General features: G+C 47.9%; 1 protein-coding gene across 2 annotated transcripts in view; it reads left to right on the top strand.

Annotated features, from left to right (window-relative positions):
- The window catches only part of MAP2K6 (mitogen-activated protein kinase kinase 6), a 45331-nt gene extending 26336 nt beyond the window's left edge, over positions 1 to 18995 (top strand). For both annotated transcript variants that reach the window (XM_010721466.4, XM_010721465.4), the window contains exons 8-12: positions 135 to 262; positions 913 to 990; positions 1870 to 2009; positions 4745 to 4790; positions 8264 to 18995. In XM_010721466.4, the coding sequence (XP_010719768.1) occupies positions 135 to 262; positions 913 to 990; positions 1870 to 2009; positions 4745 to 4790; positions 8264 to 8341 (470 nt within the window). In that variant the 3' untranslated portion in view covers positions 8342 to 18995. The remainder of the gene's footprint in view (positions 1 to 134; positions 263 to 912; positions 991 to 1869; positions 2010 to 4744; positions 4791 to 8263) is intronic.
- The last annotated feature ends 892 nt before the right edge of the window (positions 18996 to 19887 follow it).

Raw genomic sequence — 19887 nt, 5'->3', positions numbered from 1 at the left:
CTGCTGTGTGTGCAACGCTGGGGTTCGCGTGGGCACCTTTGGTGCCCTCTGCTGATAGGAAGCTCTTTGGCTTTTTTGGCTTGGCTCAGCCACCCATGCGTGACAGTGACTGTGGTATGTGTTCCTTCTTGCAGATGTAAAGCCCTCTAACGTGTTGATCAATACGCAGGGGCAGGTGAAAATGTGCGATTTTGGAATTAGCGGTTACCTCGTTGACTCGGTTGCTAAAACCATGGATGCAGGATGCAAACCCTACATGGCTGTAAGTTGAGATGCCGAAAAGCTGCATGTGCAAGCTGCTGCGGGACAGCCAGAGGAACATGAGCCTGGGTGTCAGGTCGTCCTAAAGGGGGAAGGATCAGCCACCAGCCTGTCCTGGGGCCTTGTTTTGGAAGACATATCCCTGAAACTGCTTGTAAAGGAGCAGAGATAGAGGTCGATCTCACAGGTCAAATCAGGTCTCCTGGGCACAGCTTCCTGCCTTATTGCCTCCCCATGACCTTGGGAAGGCTCTGTAATTACTCCCTGTTGCACTTTTGCCGTTTGCCCTTTGGGGACAACAGTACTCTCCTGGGAAGAAAACACTCCTTTGGACTTGGTTTCTGTGGAGTGGATGCACAGAGTCCTGAGGAACTGAGGCTCATCACTCCTTTTTGTGCCAGATATGCCGCATCACCCCATTCCCTGGTGCAGGTACCATGTGTTTCTGGTGACCCATTTCACTGCTGCCCCTACTGACAAGGATGTAGGGCTGCATCTGGTGCCACCGTGGCCAAGGGAGCAAGCTGCAGCATGGGCTACGTGGCCCTGGCCTGACATCTCTGAAAGACCCCTCTGAGGTCAGAGAGCCCTGGGTGCAGGTGTTGCACTGGGTCCATCCCTCTTTTTTAACTGCTTTACATCTCTTTGCAGCCTGAAAGAATTAACCCGGAGTTGAACCAGAAGGGGTACAGCGTCAAATCTGATATCTGGAGCCTGGGGATCACAATGGTAGGGGGATCACAATGGTAGAGCAATCTGGGGGTTGCAGCAGTGCTGGAGGCTTGGCTGTGCTTTGTATATTCATTTTCCTCCCCATAGCTCCCTGATACTGATGGCAGTAGTTCCCTGGGAATGTGATAGGGTGGGAAGGGGTACACAGCTCTACAAGATACCAGCAAGTACGTGGTAGGGTAGAGGGTAAGGGGGATGGAGCTGCTTTGCAAAATCCTTGCTGCTTTGGATGCATTGGCATGGCAGGACTGACCCCCAGGGATGTCCAAACGTTGGCCAACCTCTGGATGTCCAACCTGTGGCTGGCCTTGCAGCATGCCACCCTGATAGGGACAGCTATGCTGTGGTGGCTGCAGGCAGCCGGGAGATGGCAGCATGGGCTAAGGCAACGGTGTCCATCAATGCAGCAGGCTGGATTCCAATCTGAAACAGCACTCCCAGCACCGAGTGCTTAGTAAAGTCTTGGAGGAGGAGGCATTGGGTGTTGATGATACGTTCTGCACACCAGGAGAAGCAGTGTTTAAGGGGAGGCCATCAGCTTGCCTTTTTATAGCACAGGTACCCTTTGCAATATGGCTTTTTTTTTTTTTTTTTAAACTTGAAACCTCTCCCCAGTGATATGCAACAGGATGGCAGTGAGGAGGACTGAATGTGGAAACTGCTGGGTCTTCTCAGGACTTCCTTATATACTAGGGGATGTAAAATGCAAGATGTGATGCCTTGTAGCCTGGTGGGGTGATGAGATGCCATTTGTTTATGCAGAGCCAAAAAAACCACAGGTGGTGTGGGCGCACGGGTGGGAGCACAAGCTGTTAAAATCCTATGGGGTGGCTGTGGGGTGTGCTCCAGGGCTGAGGTTGGGTGCTGTCTCCCCAGATCGAGCTGGCCATCCTGCGCTTTCCCTATGACTCCTGGGGGACGCCCTTCCAGCAGCTCAAGCAGGTGGTGGAGGAGCCATCGCCGCAGCTCCCAGCGGAAAAGTTCTCAGCAGAGTTCGTCGATTTTACCTCGCAATGGTAAACAAACCATCCTTCACCCCTCCCCCCTGGACCTGCAGGCCCCAACCAGCTGAGGCTGAGCAGGTGCTGTCCCCATCCCCACACTGGGGTACAACCTGATGGTTGTGAACCATAACCTCTCAGGGTAAGGACTGTGCCTTCACACCTGCAGGATAGGGGCTGAGCTGCGCTGTCTTGGCATTGGGCTGGGACTGCGCGTCCTTGGTGTGGTGATGGTGGCTGTGACGGCCTTCACGGCTTAAGGACCGGGCTCAGCCTGTTAGAGGACACGGGAGGAAGGGATTAAGGAGGATTTCTCAGCTGGTTGTCTCTGTATGAACAGCACAGGGTTGGCAGTGCAGAACAGGGAAGGTGAGCAGAGCCCAGAAATGGCCGTGTCCTCCTGCCACCCCGCTCCAGAGGGAAGCAGCACTGAGGGCAGGCACAGCACAGAGCTTGCGCCACGACAGCCCCATCCATGGCCATCCCGCTACCGGGGCCCTCCGGCTGCTGCTCTGTTTTCCCCAGGATTCAGAGCTGGAAGCAGCAGGAGAATTTGGCTGCGTCGTAGGAAAAGGGCTGGAGCAGATGAGTGCTGTCTGGAGGCCGGGAGCGCTGCGTGAAAGCTCAGGCTCTCCCAGCACCCGAGGAGACTCACAGCTGCCCTCGTCGTATGGTTCACAGAGAGCTGGCAGCGGCCCCACGGCTCCTGACTGCTTCTCCCTCCAGCTTCCCTGGAAACCGCCTGGGAGGCATTTGTATTTTCCAGGCGCTGCAGTGCCATCCGCTGCTTGCCAAGTTGGCAGGTGGATGGTGGTTTGCGGGGCAGCCAAGAAAGGACGGCAGATCGACAAATACAGAAATGTGAGCCTGTTCCCGAGCTGCCAGTGTCAGGGCCTGGAGCCCAGCAGGCTCTGCTGTGACCCAGGAAGGGGATTATCAGCCACTCCTGCATGGGAACTTTAAGTACTGACACTCGGATTCTTTGGAGTCTTGTCCAAACATGTTTTCGAGGTCCCTGTATTCGTCTGCACCAACCCACACTGGGGAATACCTGCACACGCCCACGCTGCTCTGTGTCTCTGGGAGGTGGGAGCTGGCTTGGAAAAACCCTCTTGCAGAATGCCCACCATTTTTGTAAGACCCAAACTGGGATTTTGGACCAGCTGCCTATCTCCCGTGCTGCTGGCTCACTGCTTGTTATTGCTAAGTTGCCTGTTTGTGCCAGGCAGGCTTTTCTTCCCCACTGAATGGAGGCATATTTTGCATTTGCAAGCATGGTTTCTTGCAGCTAATGCCTTGGGCTGATTTAGGAACAAGAAATCCATTGCTGTTTATGGTGGTTGCAATGAGAAGAATGACCCTGCTGAGCAGCACTTATATCTTGAAAGCTTGTGCTTTGTAGGGCATATGGCTTTTCCTCTCTTTGCAAAACCTACCATCTAGGATCACTGAAGGCCCCTCAGCCCAGTAGAAGTGCATGGAATAGGAGCGCACTTTGATTGTGGACTGTAGTGGTTTTGTGCTGTCTGAGTCAGAACTTCTGACAGCAGACCATGTCACATCAAGTCAGTGTATCAGGACTGGTTTAAGGCTATCTGCAGTTCAACAGGTGGCAGGGTGAACTGCACCATGTGTGGGTGGTGCAGCTCTCGTGACCTATAGCTAATGCAGGGAAGTTCCTGGGACATCTGAGCTAGCATCAGATTCAAATGCGCTCTTTGTTCCCAAAGATTTACATGGGTATCAGTAAAGTGTCAACAAATTTCCTGGTATTAGTAACCTGGGAATAAGGGTTTTGTTTGTAGAGGGTCTAAATTAAGAGGACTATACCCAAATCCTGCTTCTGAACACGCCAACCTTGAAATTCACCTTAGCATCTCAGCTTGGGTTGCTTTTCAGCCCAGAGGATGTGACACATCCCGTACCTCCAGTTCGTCGATATTGGCACGTATCGTTACTAGGTTCCTCTGTTCATTCACAACATGACACTGAACACGAGCCCACTACACACAGCAAGCAGGAAATATCTATTCAGTGTGTGTACTCTGCTTCCTCTGGGCTCCGTCAAATCCCAGCAGAGGAGCAACTTATCATCACCGAGGTTCTCACTTTTGTTTTGCTCAGTGTGACACCTTTTCCCCGCCACCGACGTGTACGTGTGTGAAGATCTTTTCAAGTTGCTCCAAGTGTCTTTCCCCTAAATACACTGTCAGGAAGTGAGTAGCGATTACGTCCTGTCTTTTAAAAACTATTTTCTGCAGGAGGGAAACCAAAATAACTTCCAGCTACAACTCTCCAGAGCCATCTGTTGTAGGAGAGGAGAAAAAAGGATGTCCCATCTAACCGTCCCCATTGATAACAGCGGGCTGATAAACAAATAATTGTACATGTGCTTTGGAGCCACTCGGTCACCACTCCCAATCAAAGGTTGCAGCCATACCCGAGGTAGCTGACCTCCTGGATAGTACCCAAAAAACCAATTGTATCTGGACCCCAGCAACTGGCAGAGCATTAACTGTTGTTTAGGGTGTCTGCGGATCCGGGACCTAGAGCACTGGTGTAGCCAGTGGCTGTATTTATTGTAGGTGTCCTCAATGGCTAAGCTGTTTGCTTAGTGTATGGATAAGTGGCTAAACTTACTCTACAGTGACTTGAAGCTTTGCTTTTCTCAGAGTATGATTTTATGGGCTTACTTAACTTTCACGCAGAGTGTAACGTTGAACAATTTTGTTTTTTTTTTTTCATTAAAGCTTGAAGAAGAATTCCAAAGAGCGGCCAACATACCCAGAGCTTATGGTGAGTGTGCCTGGATTAAACAGTGTATTGGTTCAGAGCTGAGGTGGGTTGTAATGAAATGCTGAACTCAGGGTTTCCAGAAGTGGCTGGTGATTTGGGATACTTAGCATCTCAGTTTTCATAACAGAAATGAGGATGCTGGCACTTCAGTGTCTTGGGAAGGTGCTGCAAGACAGAGATGCTCTTGGAGGTGTCAATCAAGTGCTATTCCAGTCAGATCAGTGGAGAAAAAATGTAAAACAGTGAACAGATTTGCTAAGGGATAAGAATGAGGCTGCAGAGAATCACTTAGCAAGGGTAAAGTCCTCCTCTTGGGATTGTGTGACAGCTTCAAACACTGAAGCCAAGTGCTTGCAACATGAGGGCTGCAGGAATGGGGCGATCTGTTGAGCTCTCCTGCCATGATGTGCTGGGAGAGGAAACTTTGGACAGAGTGATTTCTGAATGTTAGAGACAGAGACAAGTCTGTGACTAATAATTCCGGTTATTGAGTTGACTCACATTGACCCATGACTGTGAGCATGTCTAGGAAGGAGGAATAACTGAGGAAGAAGATGCTGATAAAGGCTCACCACGAAGGAAATGTAGAGCAGTGCAGGGCTTCAAGTCAGATGCACTTAACTGCTGAGGAACTTCCAGCAGTGCAGACTTTGACGTAACTCAGTCAGCTCTGGGCTGGAGCTGGCACAGGATGGTCTGTGCTGAGGTTTTTTTACCAGAGCTCCACAGCTTCATGGCCTGTCTCTCTCCTGATGTTGTGGTATTGATCCTGGTGCTGCTAAAAGCTGACCAAAAGCAGGGGAGCATGGGAAGCCAATGTTTCACTCAAGCATCTCATCTCTTTTTCACTGTCACCTGATTGACAGCTAAAGGCTGGAAAGTGCCTAACTTTGTTCCCTGGGTATTGGTGTCTCCTGCCCTTAGGATGTGCATTGTGTCATCCAGGGGGTGACATCCTCAGCCTCAGTGCTGCTCTGCTTGAAGTTGTTGGGACCTCCACGATGCAAAGGTGCCAGGGTTGAAGGTGTTCTCTGGCTGCAAGACATGCCAGAAATCGCCGCACCTTTCAAAAGTGAATTGTAAGCAATAAATAATTCCAGTGGCATTTTTTGCTGGGCCCTGTAATGCAGTTTTTCTTTATATAGATCTGATATACACACAGTTTGCCCAAATACTGATTTCAGACAAAAAGAGGCTTGAGGTTTATGTTGTTTTCTTTTTTCCTGTTTTTTTTTTTTTTTTAATTACTATTGAATAAACACATACATATTTTAAGTGCATTTCTGAACTTTGCCAAATGGCCTTTTATCAAAAGGTTCACTAGCGCAGCTCTCTCTGTTGCAGCATTAATACCCATTGGCAAGCGAGTGCATTTCTATTGAATTAGGTTCTTGGATCACCTCTCCAGAGCATCTCAATGCTGTGGTATTTTATGGCTGACATGAATGTTGTGAGGTCCTGTGGTTGAGGGTTGCTGTTCTGTTGTGTTTGGTTGTTTTTTTTTATTCCCTTCTCTCTCTGTTATGGCATTAAGTTGTGGTACTGGATTGGACTTGCCATTTAGACCAAGACTGCTCCCTCGCTTTCCTGTGGAATTGAGGTTTCTCATGGAAAATATGACTCTGTGCTATCTTGAGCATCAGGAAAACTGATACGGATGCTTAATCTCATTTAAAAACCACTTCCCCAGGTGAAGTGGAGCATGAAACTACTGCAGGACTCCTCCCTGGTGGTCTGCACGTTGCAGGGAGCACTTCCCACCCACCACGGGGGGGTTTGTGCTGTAACTAGACTCAGACCTTGCAGAGGGGTTGGGTTCACAGACAGGGCTGGAGGGCACTGCTGCCACTCATGTCTTGGGTGTGGGTGCATCTGGGCTGTGGTGGCCCTGCTTTGGGTGTGAGTTAGCTGGGGTGTGAAAGCAGTGGCATCTCGATAGGATAATAATACAGCAGGCCATTTGGGTCATTTCTCTGAATAACTCTGAGAGTTATTGAGGACATTTAATTCCTGTGACTGTCTGACCCAGGCAGAGCTTAAATTATGTCTGAATCCTTACCACAACCCCTTTCAGTTCTATTTCCCACGTAACTGTGCTTCCTCTTCCTTGCTGCTGTGCCTTTGGCTTGTTTTCTGGCTGCTCAGAGCTGCCTCTTTGGTCGCTGGATAACTTTCCTCTCAAGCCCACCTCGGAAAGTCTCTTTTCTCTGCCCCTCTCCTCCCTCCACTTGTCCGCTGCCATAGATGTTTGACATAGCCAGCTCTCAGGGACTGGGGTGGTGGCAGCTTTAGAAAACCCTACAAACCCCAAAATATCTTTAAAAATCCATCTTGAGTGGAAAGAGTCAGGAATCAAACCAAGTTCCCCCAGGCTGTGTATGGGAAGCACAGCTATGTTTTGCACAGAGCCGAGGTTGCCTGCAAGCTCCGCAGGGCCCCAGCTGCCATTTGGTTCTCTTTAACACTCTCCATACAAATAAATACAATTAACTGCCAAGACAGTGGGTGTTGAAGAGTGTTTTGGTGATTTCAGGTGGAAGCTGGCTCCGACTGATGCATTGCAGGCCCTGGTACAAACTGAGTTGTTGTTTCTAGCAGAAAGGAGCTTCTGGGGGTATTCAGTTGTGTACTTTAATCCTTCCACATATTTTTCCATTTGCGCCGAAATGCAAGCAGGATTTTCTGGCAGGATGTCTTCCCATGTTGGTCACGATTAAGTAGTTAAACATACAGCTGGGGATGGCTCTCCAGCCAGGATGGCTTTCCTCTCTGCGGCATTTAGGGGTAAGGTAGCCATCTCCTGCTGTGAGAATGAGCAATTGCAGGGAAGAAATGAGACTCAAAAGTCACCAGAGGGTAAATACACAGATAAAGCAGGAAGCTGAGGGAAAACCCACTGCAGTCAGCCTTCCTGCGAGGTTTTCCCTTGCTCCCAGGCTGCTGGGCACGACGTGCTAGAGATGTTGTTCAGTACTCTCTGTTGCTTCAACAGCAGCCCAGGTCAGCCCTCCCAGGCAGGGCAAGGTAGAGAGAGAACATGCCAGAGTGTGGCACAAATCCACAGCCTTTGTGAAATGGCCCCCTGTGCCCCCTAGAAGTGTCTCATCTGCAAAACATGGAAAGCCCAGTATAACTATAGAGTCATAGAAGCATTAAGGTTGGAAAAGACCTCTAAGATCAAGTCCAAGCCCAGTCCTCCCCCATTGTGTCCCCTGACCACATCCCTCAGTGCCACATCCAGGTTCTGGAACACCTGTAGGGACAGTGACCCCACCACTCCCTGGGCAACTGTGCCAGTGCATCACCACTCTTTGGGAGAAAAGTTTCCTAATATCCAGCCTGAAAATGATGCTAGCAACAGAGTGTTTGCCACCGTCTAGAAGACGCTCTGAAAAGACGTTAGATTCGGTCCTCAGCATTGTGAATAATAAACTTTTCTGTTTTTTTTTTTTTCACTCTTCTTCTTTTCCCAGCAACATCCTTTCTTCACCCTGCACGAATCCAAAGAGACAGACGTCGCCTCTTTTGTCAAACTCATCCTGGGAGACTGAGAACTGGACTTTGTATGAATTGCCCTTCTGTGGACTGGTGGGTGCAGGGGAGGGGCGCGTGGCAGGACTTGTCATGGAAGCACCAACAGAAAGCCGCCGTGTTTTGTTTTGTTTTGTTTTTATTCTGAGAAACCCCCACCTCGCCGAAGTTTTTAAAAGGGTTCTTTGGTATCCATAGTGACATAGAACGAGCTGGTTAGTGAAATGAATTTTAATAAGGTTGGTAACCTTGAAACAAAAGCAAAACAACAAAAAAAATTAAGAGTGATTTACATATTTAATGACAGTCAAAATCCCTCTTCCTAACTTTTTCCTCCTTCCCATACCCTTCCTCCTGAACCGGAATTTGCTTTGTCATGGTAATAGGTGCTATGGTAGTCATGAAGTTGTATGTAGATTTATATTTTGTCCCTTCCATTATTTTAATATTTATGTTAAGTGCTTGATGGAATAGATTTCTGTTTTATATGAGGATGAATGTGTGGTGATGATGATGATGCTAAATGAGGCCACAGCAAGCAATAGTCCTAGGGCTTTGCTGGGGAAAAAGGTGCCAGAGGAAAAGAGAAAGAAGAGAAGTGTCTGTGTTGTGGATAATATTTAATGTGCATCCTAAAAAGAATTTATAGACAAGGATCTCAGTTCAGCTCTTCGAGCTGCCTTCATAGGATGCGAGGCAGCATTGCTGTGCTGGAGGGAACCCCGGCATTCCGTGGGGTCACCTCACCTCTAGAGACCATGCTCTGAGCCCAGGCAGCCTGATGCCCATGGTGCTCTGCCAGCCTCTGCACAGGGAAAGCCCATGTCCGACGTCCTGCCCCTTACCCTGCAGGACTGGGCAGGTGATGAGGTCCGGGGTGGGAAGATACTGTTGGGTGAGTTTCTGGGATAGGAGTCCCAGAGGGAATCGACTTGTCCGGAACGTTGCACAAAGACCAGGAGGAGCCTGGTCCCCACCTGTCCTCAAGCCCAGCAGCGTTGCAGTGTCTGGGGCTCACCTGGGCTGGGGATGTGCTGCTTTGGGCATAAAAGAGCACTCCTCTCACCTCCTCCAGATCAGAAAGGCAAACAATCTACACAGCGGGACGTCTGAAAAAGCAGGGATAGCTCAGTACAGGTTTCCAGGGTTTTCAGCACTGCCTAAGCAGCAATCTCCCTGTGTTAGCCTGCAGACTTCAGGAGTGCTCCCCTGGAGCCTGTGCTGGCATGTGATTTGGGCCATGTCCACCTCTGGTTGTGATACTGGAGGCAGCTGGGAGTGCTGGGCTCCAACATGGGCTGCAGGTGTCCCCTACCAGGGCAGCAGCTGGGAAAACCATGCAGGGAAACCACAGCCCACCTTTCCCAGGAGCTTGTTGCTGTTGGCTGAGTCTGCAGAGAAAAGCTGCTAGCCAAGGACTGGAGTGTGAAGGCTGTCTGGGTGGGAGGGGGAATATGGTGACCCACTCTCCTTTTAGGTAACATGGTTTCTTTCCAGAGAAGGGGGGCCAAGCACTGCGAGGCATTGCTGCATCTGGAGCAAGGCCACTGGCAGGCACATGCTTGGTGCTGGTTTGACTGAGCCAGACCTGCACAGCTGCATTGCCAGGCGATGAATCCTTTGCCTTTGCCCGTGGCTCCTTCCCCCAGCCCTGCAGAGTGCCTGTGTGTATGGCTGCACTGCAGCCTGTGCGTGTGCCTTGTGCCCCTCTGCATGCTTCCCCTCCCCACCCATCACTTCTGCACAAGTTCTCAGAGCCAAATCCCAACTGGAAGCATGCCATGCCCTGCAAGATGGTTGTGCAGGATGTCATTCAGCCTGGAATACAGCCCTTTCTCTCCTACTTTAGTGACATCAGTCTCCATTGATGTAGGTTGGACTTCAGGATTATCCTGAGCACCCATCTGGGAAGTGATCTGTTGAGAAGGGCAGTATTTAGAGCATGGACCCCTGAATGGCAGGGTAGTACCACTAGTGCTGGGGGCACGCAACCGCTTTGGAGAGGTGCACATAGACACCAGTGCCTGGGCTGCCGCTGCCAACATCATAACTGTGGCTGGCAGTGCCTGCTGAGGTGGTTGCAAACCCTATGACAGTGCTGCTCTGCCCTGGGGCCATATCATAGAATATCCTGATTTGGAAGAGACCCATAAGGATCGTCAAGTCCAGTTCCATATCGAAGGAGATTCATCGATCCTTGTGGTCCTCCCTGCAGGCAGGGTGCAGGTGACTCCTTACTGCAAAGGGCTCACGGGTCATGCAGGCTTTGGGGAGGAGGTTCCCCTTCCTCAGGCCCTGCTTCACGAGCCTGCTGGCCCCCAGTAACAATAAGCTCCATATTTCACTTTGCGTCGAGGAGAACCTTTCAGGTCACATTGTGTTGTGGGTGAAACACAAGGATGTTTTACTTCACTCTGTAATTTTAAAAGGCCTCGCATGGCTCATAATCTGCCCTCTCATATTCCGTGGTGTGTGTGTGTTTTCTCTCTCTCACTTTCTCAGAGTCACAGAACTGTTTTGATTGATTGTCCTCAGCTGCAGCTGAAAGTCCGGCCAGCCAGTTTATGGAGTTGGTTCCAGCATCAATTCTCGCTTTGAAAAACATGACATTTAAAACCACCCTTTGGTTTTCCTACATATGGATCTGATGCTTTTGTTAAAGATTGTTTTTGCTACTTTTCTCCTGGAATATAAGTCTCATTTGGACACCGCATCCTCTTGACCTCACAGCACCTTTATTTCAGTGCCATTGTAATTGACAGGTTGAATTTATGAGATACTGTCAAAGTTCAGTATTAATAGCAGATATTAATGTCACCAGCGTTTTCCAATAGAAAATTAATGTCAGTGTTGTCTGCAGCTAGTAACCCTCTAAAATGATTCCTGCATGCCTCAACACTACATGCTGAGTACTTTCTTTTATGCCTTTTGCTCTTGCAGTGCTTGGGCTGTCTAATCCCTTTGTTTTAATGACATTACAATAGAGCATGCAACAAATCACTTCACTTCCTCCTGATTTCTCCATGACTTTGTTCCTTTAAAAGTCATTTACGTCAGCCCAGAGTAAGTGTGAATCTGTATGGCCAGTGTGAGTAAAACCAGTGATCTGCATTGATTGTCACTGAATAGGTACTTGGAGGAGGAGAGGAATGCAGATGCTGTCTCTGCATCCCTCTTGGTAGACACAAGGTTTGGTCTGATCAAGGGTATTCTTAGAGAGGAGCCTGAGCTGGTGGCCTCGGAGCAAGGAGGAGAGCCAGGGACTCCTGCCTGCAAGGTTGGAAAACAAAAATCAGACTCTTTTCCATTTGATTGTAAACTCAGTAAAGATGAAAGGGTTTTGTTCAGTACTCAGAATCTTTTTCGGACGTAACCTCTGCACAGGTTTGGCTGGGAGACGTACGATTTGTGGGATATTTAGCCTTTCCCAGCAACCATGCCCCATGCCCTGGTGTTGAGGCTTGAAGCTGTTCTTCCAAAAGCTCCTTTGTCTTCAGACAGTGCAGAACTGTGGGCAACACACAGAGTGTTAGATTGTCCCGAGTCAGGATATTTAAATTGCAGAAGCAGCAGGTCTGATTCCACAAACGTGAAACAAACCAAAACACCCCAGGGAGTAAAGAGGAGTGAAAAGCTGCCCAGAGCTGAGCACTGAGCCATGGCTTGGACCAGCAGTGTGAATTAATTCCAGCACAGTGAGACATTTGCAAGGCAGGGCCTCTCTGCTGCTCTCAGCCACAGCAGTGGTGATCTGGCTGTGTGAGGCATGCATAGCCCATCCTCATGGCAGGAAGAGGGAGACCACAGGGGCATGATGTTCATCATCTATTTTCTCCAACGTGCCAAATTCCTTACAACTCCTGATGTCTTTGCGACCTCCTCCATGCTTGAGGCTTTGCCATTTCTAGGGGTCTTGAAGTGTGGCTGGCAGGAAGGCTTCTTTCTGGGTCCCCAAAAGCCCACTGTCCCTTAAACTTGATGGGGAACTTGGAGAGCATTTGCTGGTTACCGTGTTTAAGGGCCACTCTGCTGCGGTGGGTGGAACGTCCATCTTCTCTGGAGATTTTCCAGAAGTTCACACAGATAGCTTCATATTTATGTCTGCATTTTTCCCTGACTTGTGTCGATTTTAGTGGCAAGGAACGAGGTACTTGTTGAAAAGGCGGGACTGCTGTTTCTGGAGGCACTTGGTGGGTGACTACTTAGAAATAGCACTTGAAATAACTGAGTGCAGATGAGCTTGCTGTTCTTTGACTGGTGCGGCAGGAGGTGGTTTTGTGCCTGTTGGGTCAGTGTTAGGTGCATTTTGACTTGGTGGGAAGGGACTCTGGGGCCCTCACCCATGTGACGTTGCAGTGCCTAGTTCCAAGCACAGAGACGCCCACACACAGCATTAGCCAGGATTTCTCCGTGTTTGCAGAAGCAGAGTGTGTACCTGAACATTTCCCTTCTTTCCTAGACGTTTTGGAAGAGGAAATCCCACTCGGCTAATGCAGCATTGCTTTAGTGGCTGGTCTGGTGTAGTTCAGACAAGGTTCCCACCAGCTCCCTTGTTTAATAGGCCTCTTTTTTATTAAAAACAAAACCCAAACTCCTCTCTCAGAAAAGCCAGCCAAGATGCTCTTTTTTTTTTCCCCTCTCTTCCATCTTGTTCCTCTTAGAGGAACTCTGGGAGCCAGTCTTGGTGCTTTCACTCTTTCACATGCCAAAGATTGCTACATCCCTCTTAGTTATGCTCCTGCCAAACCAGATCTTATAGTCTTGCCTCAAGAATCATCCACTTCCCTGCTCCTTGGGGTTCCTTTTGTTGCTGTTGCTTTTTCATTGAATTTCCTCATGTTTATTGACATGTCTATTGTTGAGCTTCCTGGACACATGCAGCTCTCTTTTTCAGATACAGAGAAAGACAAATAGTTGCCTTCGCTGGTCAGCCCCTGCTGTTGGGGAAATACTGCTAGTGATATGATTCTTGCAGGTGGGGATGGCTCTCATTTAAAACTAGGGTCACGGAGGGTGTAAACTGGCATTGCTCCATTGGCTTTGCTGGAATAAGGCCAGTTTTGTCCAGCTGAGAATCTGTCCTTAATGTCTAAACAGTTATTACATACTAATAAAGATTAATGATTGTAAATCCCCACGGATTATACATAAAATGGCAAGTTTCACTCATTAATCTTTATTGCCATATTATAGCTGTTTATGTTAGAGGAGTTATCTCTCTCTGTTCTGAGCATGCACTTAGGAGAAAGGGGCTGAGTGTGGGGGAGATGGTGGGTGGACATAACAGACCAGATGTCCATGTGTTTTATAGTCTGTGTCCTCTCCCCCAAGTTACTTATTTCCTTGAAAGCCTTTAACCAGCAGCAAAGGATGTATCACAGAGCTTTGTCTGCGTCTCTGGCCTCTGGCTGAGCTATAAAATCCAGATTGTTTCTGGTGAGAAGGGATCAGATCTCCTAATTAATATTTCATCTCAGCCTTTACTGGAGCAGATGGATAATATGAAATTTGACGAGTGCTCTGGCAGGCCTGAGCTCTGCAGTGCACTGAGATTCACTCTCCTGGACTGTGGCTGGAAGAGATACTTTCTGCGCAGTATGAAGCAATGTTTCAGGCTGAAAGGATGCAGCTCCTTCACGGAACCCTGAGCTATAAGAGCAGTTGATTTTGTTATTAAGGAGGGCCAGATAAAGCTTACTTGAATCTCATCTTTTGTGTTTGGAGATGAGCATAGATTCAGCTTGGAGGTGGTGGTGCCAGTGGTCTGCACTGTATAAATGAAAAGGTCTGCAAAAAACTGCAAGGGTGGTTTTAATGGCGTAGAGACAAATAAAGTGCTTTGTTGAGCAGCTGTTGTTTGTTTTCTCTGCCAAGGAAGAGCTGAAGTTGATGGAGGAGAGCTCAGCAGACAGAGAGTAATGGATTTAGGTGATGCATTTTGTCATGCATCCTAGATGCCACTGTGTTCCCACTGCCTGCAGAAGAAACAAAATTTAGAACCCAAAAGAAAACCAGGGAAGAACTGCAAGTGAGCTGGTAGTAGTGCCTGTATGGCCTTGTGCATTGCTGCTTCTCCCATTGAGCTTGTCAATGAGTTTCATTGGGCATGAGTGATGGGAAAGGCTTGGGAACTGCCTCGGTAGCTGAGAAAGAAGAGGGTAAATATTTTAAGGAGTAAATTCCCATCTTTTGGTTAGTTATGTTTATAACTGCCACAGGAACAAAGGAATCCTGCAGGGACCTGTGCTGCGGGCAGTGTTGTTCTGCTAGGAATGATTGTGGCTGTGTGACATGTGTTGCACGGCCTGCTTTAGTGCACTGCTGGGTGGCTGGCCAGCTCTTAGCCTCCATTGACCTCTTCCCTACAGTCACAGTTACATTTTGCATTTTACTGTCTGAGATTTTACTAGCAGCTTTTTTTTCAGGCGGTCCGGCAGAGGGAAGGCAAAAGAAAGGGGCCTCTGGGAGAAGAACGCAATGCCTATATGCTATCCAGTGCCTGCCCGCAGGTATCCAGCCAAGGTGAGAGCTTCCCCGAGCTGTGGGAATACTCCCTGACATGTGTTCTTACTTCTTCTCCATCTCAGGAAAAATCCCTGCTGGAAGCAGAGCAGCCCCATGGCTCGCCCTTGCCGGCAGCCAGCCTGCGGGCCGGGCTGCGTTTCCTTCCTCGAAAGGCTCTTGGGTTTCTCTAAACGATGGGGCACCACTCCAGCGGCTGCGAGGTACCGCGGGGATAAGCTGGGAAATGCTTGGAAGTGTCTTAAAAATCGCTGGAAATAGAGATGGAAATCTCGAAAGATCAGACGGCTTTCGGCAATTTCCAAAGCTGTGTGGTTTTAGCCAGACCTGAAAACCCTTCCTAGAAGTTTATTTCGGGGTATTTTGGTATGTTACTTTCACTTTTGGGCCCAGCTAAATCCAGGAAGCTCAGAATAGTGTAATTTTAAAATAGAGAATAAACACACCCGCCCTGAGTATTGCTGAACAGATCAGGAAAATTCGTGTTTGGTTTCTCACAAAGGAAGAATTCGGGCCAGCTCAGGGTTTATCCTAATTCAGTCTGGTTTTGCCCGAAATTATTACTCTTTTTGAGAAAATAAGAGATCACTCTGCGGTCTTTCCGTAATGCCATGATCCAACATGCAAGGGTCCGAATCAGATGATGCCAGCAGGAGGCTAGAGACAAGTGCAGTGGGAAGAGGCAGCCAGCATTGAGCAGGAAGGAGGAGGATGGCCGCAAGTATGTGCCTGGCCTCTAAAAACACAGGTAGAAGCAGATCCTCTATGGTTATGTGTGATGGAGGCGTTGGGGTCTGCCATGTTGCCTTTTTTTTCTTGTCTGTTCCTCTTAGAAAGACCTTACAGCCATCTCAGAGTGTCCAGAAATAATATCTGAGTCTGTGGTATCTCTCAGCTCAACTGTGTGCTTCTTTTCAGGAAGGGTACTGGGAAGAGTGGGAAGGGACGTGGTGTCTTCCAGTTAGAGAGCCAGAGTGAAGAGGTGTGTATTAAGTGCCTTGCAAGAGCCAAAAAGGTTTGTTTAAAGAAGAATTACAGCCTGTGGTGTAGGCTGTCAAGATTGGATTTATCGTATGCAGGTGCAGCTGCAAAATTCTCCATCCACATTTTGCCTGCATTTAGTCGTGAGCCTTCCATAAATACAGAATGAATCATAGAATGGCTTAGGTTGGAAAGGACCTTAAAGATCATCTAGTTCCGACCCCCTGCTGTGGACAGGGTTGCCACCCACCACATCAGGCTGCCCAGGATCTCATACAATGGCTTTAGGCACCTCCCAGGAAAATGTCTAATAACAGCCCATGCTTGGTGGGCTTAAGTCAAGGTGGGGCTTCACAGACAGAAAAAAAGCCATAGCATCACCAGACCCAGAGTCTGGCTCCAAACATTTCCATATAATGGGTCTGTTGTGAATTTCCAAAGTCTACCATCATTTTGCTTCCTCTGCAGCCATGAGTTGAGCAGCTTGTGTTTGGTGGTGGCTGTCACTGTGCCACTGGGGCTGCTGGAAATGATCACCACATCCACAACTGTTGGAATTTGGCATTTATTTGTTAATAGCAATACATTGAGGGGAAGCTGCTAAATGTAGTGTCTCGCAAACTGAGGATATGTTGGAGTAAAACTTGTCATTTCTCTGTCTAAAAGTGTCCAAAGTCTCTTCAATTTATGGAACGACAGTTTTAATGGCAAAGATCCACGTTTGGCATCAAAATTTATGAAATTTGTAGAGTTTCTGTCTCGGCTTGTGAAGTCTACTGTCTTGAGATAGTGGGGAATTTGTAATGAAGATATTTCTATGTATTTTAACCTAAAAAGTTTAAGGAGAACTGAGCTGAACGGAAAAGTAACCACTTCCCAGTGGTGTGCTGGTGTTAAGAGGACACAGGCAAAGTGGCAAGTTGGAAGTCTTCTCTTTTTTAATGTGTTCAATCTTTATAGCAGTTCAGATTTTCTTTCAGTGACTTGGTTTGCTCTGCAATTAGAGATGAAGTAATCTTTTTTAAAAACAAACAAACATTTTTTTCACTTCTTTAAGCATCTTGGAGTCTTCTGAATTATTCTGCTCACCATTGTTCGGTTTTAATAGGAAAAGCATCAGTTGGGTTGTAATGGTTCCTTCCAGAGGGTATTGAGTAGCACCAGAGATAGTTTTAGCTGCTAAAATGCTTGGTGCTCCAAGCCTGAGCGCACTGGATTTCTGAGAAGATTCTCCACCTGAAAAGTACAATCTGGATTGAGATGAGCTGGGTTAGTCCAGGCCTTCCTGTCAGGTTCTTCTGTATCAGGAGCCTGGAGTTCCCCATCAGCCCTCAGGTCAGGGATGCTCGGGGCTGCCAGGAATGCACTGGAAGTGCTGAGGTGTGGAGCACTGATATGCAGCATAGGGGTGCAATCCCAAATGTGAGACCTGTGGGAGACTGGCAGGGGTCTCCCAGACATGCTCTTCTTGTTCTTTTCATTCCCTCCCTCCTCTTTCCAAATGCATCTTGCTGCTCTGCTGCTTCCAAAGCCGGCCAGGCCGTGCTGATAAAGAACTCTGTGATGCATCTGTTTTCCAACAGCTTGCGTTGGTTTTCTGGTTTGTTTTTTCTTCCCCCTATGCATAAGAAGTGTTGGGTAGCAGAATGTGGATTTCATTAGAAGTTCATAAAGCAGGGACCTCAGAAGGATGTGGGTATAAATGCTTTTCAGGCATCTGAGGTGAACTTTAAACAGAGCTTTGGCCCTCATTTGCTTTCTGCTTTTCAAATACCATTTATGAGAAAGCGGAGCTGTCAAAGCCATGCATGAACTTTGCCTTCTTGTGAATAACTTGTCTCCAATTGTCAGAATGCAAAAGAAACTTGTCTTAAAGTAAATTTGGTAGCTCCACAAAGCTATGAGTGTGTATGCATTTATGTGCAACTTGGTGGGTGCAGGGAGCCATTCTGCCACTTCAGAGATTTAAAAAGCACAATGCAAGTGTTTTCAAAAAGAGCAATTAAAACATTTTATTTGTTGGCAAAAGTACATCAAACCGCATCTCCCATCGTTCTTTTAATTGCTTCATGTTTGTTTGTGTTGCCTTCATCTTTGCTTGCCTTTTTTTCCTCTGCAGCACAGCCCTGAGCCTCACACAGCCCCTCTGGCAGTAAAGGAGTGGGGAGGAATGGGAAATGGGGTGTTAGGGGAAGGGCAGGGTGGCGCAATGGGAGCCATTGTCACTTTGTAGCTTGTTGAGGTAGCTCTGTCCTCATCAGAATCAAAACTTCCCATATCCTAACGTAAGACCCCAAATCTTTGTGCAAGAAAATGGAGATTGGAAGCCCTGCCCTTCTCACCCTGGCTTGGGCAGTGCTGAACACTGCTGGTGGTTTATTAACAGCAGCATCACGCTGGGGTCAGGCAAACTGCAGAGTGTTTCGGTGGTCACCCACTGCCAACCCCTGAGACCTCGTGTCAGCGCAGTCTGAAACTCTTCTCTTAACCTGTGTTGTCTTCATTCATCTCAAAGCCGCTCCTCGTCCTATGGAGGTGATAAATAGTAGGAAACTGACAGTAGGACCATGTGTGTAATGCTAGATAGGCTTTTGTTTAATGTCGTTGTTTTAACGAGATGCTTTTAGGACCCGTGTTGTATTGGATTAAGGATATTGGTGGAACAGTTGGACTGGTATTCCTTAACCTTTCCCTCTGCCCTCTTCATTCGAAAGACAAAATGGATTGGGAGAATATATTTATCTTGAAAAAGAACCCACAACCCTGTTGGTAGAATACATTGATCTTTATTACGCTTCAGTTTTATTTCTCAGGATATCCAAAGGTTTATCACTGCTGCTGAGAGAAGGGGACAGTACACCTTTTTGAAACTTCAACCACTGTAACCCATTTTCCAGATGTGTGTGTGCGTGTGTGTGTGTTCAACTCAGCACTGTGTGTGCGTGTGTTCTGCTGATTATTGTGTGCATCTATGAAATGCTTCAAACAACTGCCTGGAAGTCAAAACCAACCACCTCTTTCCAGTCATGTTTGCCGTGACTTTTCATAACCACACTTGAACTAGTGGTCTTGGATTAAATATTCAAAGAGCAGGGCATCTTTATAGCAATGGTATGTCAGTCAAATTAAGAAAAATGTACACAAAAATAAATAAATTAAATTTAAAAATGACGCGTTGTCAGCCTACCTGTATTTACCTGCTGGAAGTGCTACAGTAGACTGTGGAATGGTTGCTGGGAGCACATTTTGTACTGCTTTTGCTATTCATATGGAAAGTTTTTAAGGATCAACTTACTTGTAACAGCTTATCATCGGGAATGCTCAAGCTGCTCTACAGAAATAATTGCATTTCGGCAGACGCATCCACATCCCGTCCAGCCCACATCAAAGCATGAGTCCCGGCCCCTCTGTGGCTCTGGCAGATGCTGGGGGACCAGAGGAGCCAGCTTCCTGCCCCCCAAAGCAGCTTTGCAGACTGGATGGGATGCAGTGGGCTGCAACCCCGTGGCCAGCACAGACCAGGGGTGCACGTCTTGGGCAAGGGCCCATCTTGGTGCAGCCCCCATGCAAATTGGCTGCAGCACTTTGCTTGGTCCCACATCCAACCTCCAGTTCCACCGCTAACCCCATCACTGTTTTCTGCATTGAAGCCTCATGTTTCTTTAAAGGTTAGTGATGCTTTTGCCATGATGCAAGGCCAGTTTTCATCCTTAATTTATTGGCTGAAGTCACATAGCATTTTGCTTGAGGAAAGCATGCTGGTCTGGGTCATACTGAAACATGAACAGCTATTTCCCTCTTTCTCACATAAATAAAACGATGGTTCCATTTATTTAGGAATTGCTGAAAACAATATATCAGCTCCCTCTGTCGACCCTGCAGTCCCAGTTAAGGAAAAGCACTGGTTGCTGAGCTGATGCACTAAGGAACAAACTAAGGAAAAGTATCCTACTTAATATGATCATTTTTCAGGGGCGCGAGAAAGGAACTGATCTCTATTACATAGCAGTAAACCATGTCCTGGGCTGAACAAGTTCAGATTGCAAGGGGACATTACCATGCC

The sequence above is a fragment of the Meleagris gallopavo genome, chromosome 20 (assembly GCF_905368555.1).
Source record: "Meleagris gallopavo chromosome 20, MGAL_WU_HG_1.1, whole genome shotgun sequence".
NCBI classification, from domain to species: domain Eukaryota; kingdom Metazoa; phylum Chordata; class Aves; order Galliformes; family Phasianidae; genus Meleagris; species Meleagris gallopavo.
The sequence above is the reverse complement of the archived record's forward strand: the minus strand, read 5'-3'. Positions and strand labels throughout refer to the sequence as shown.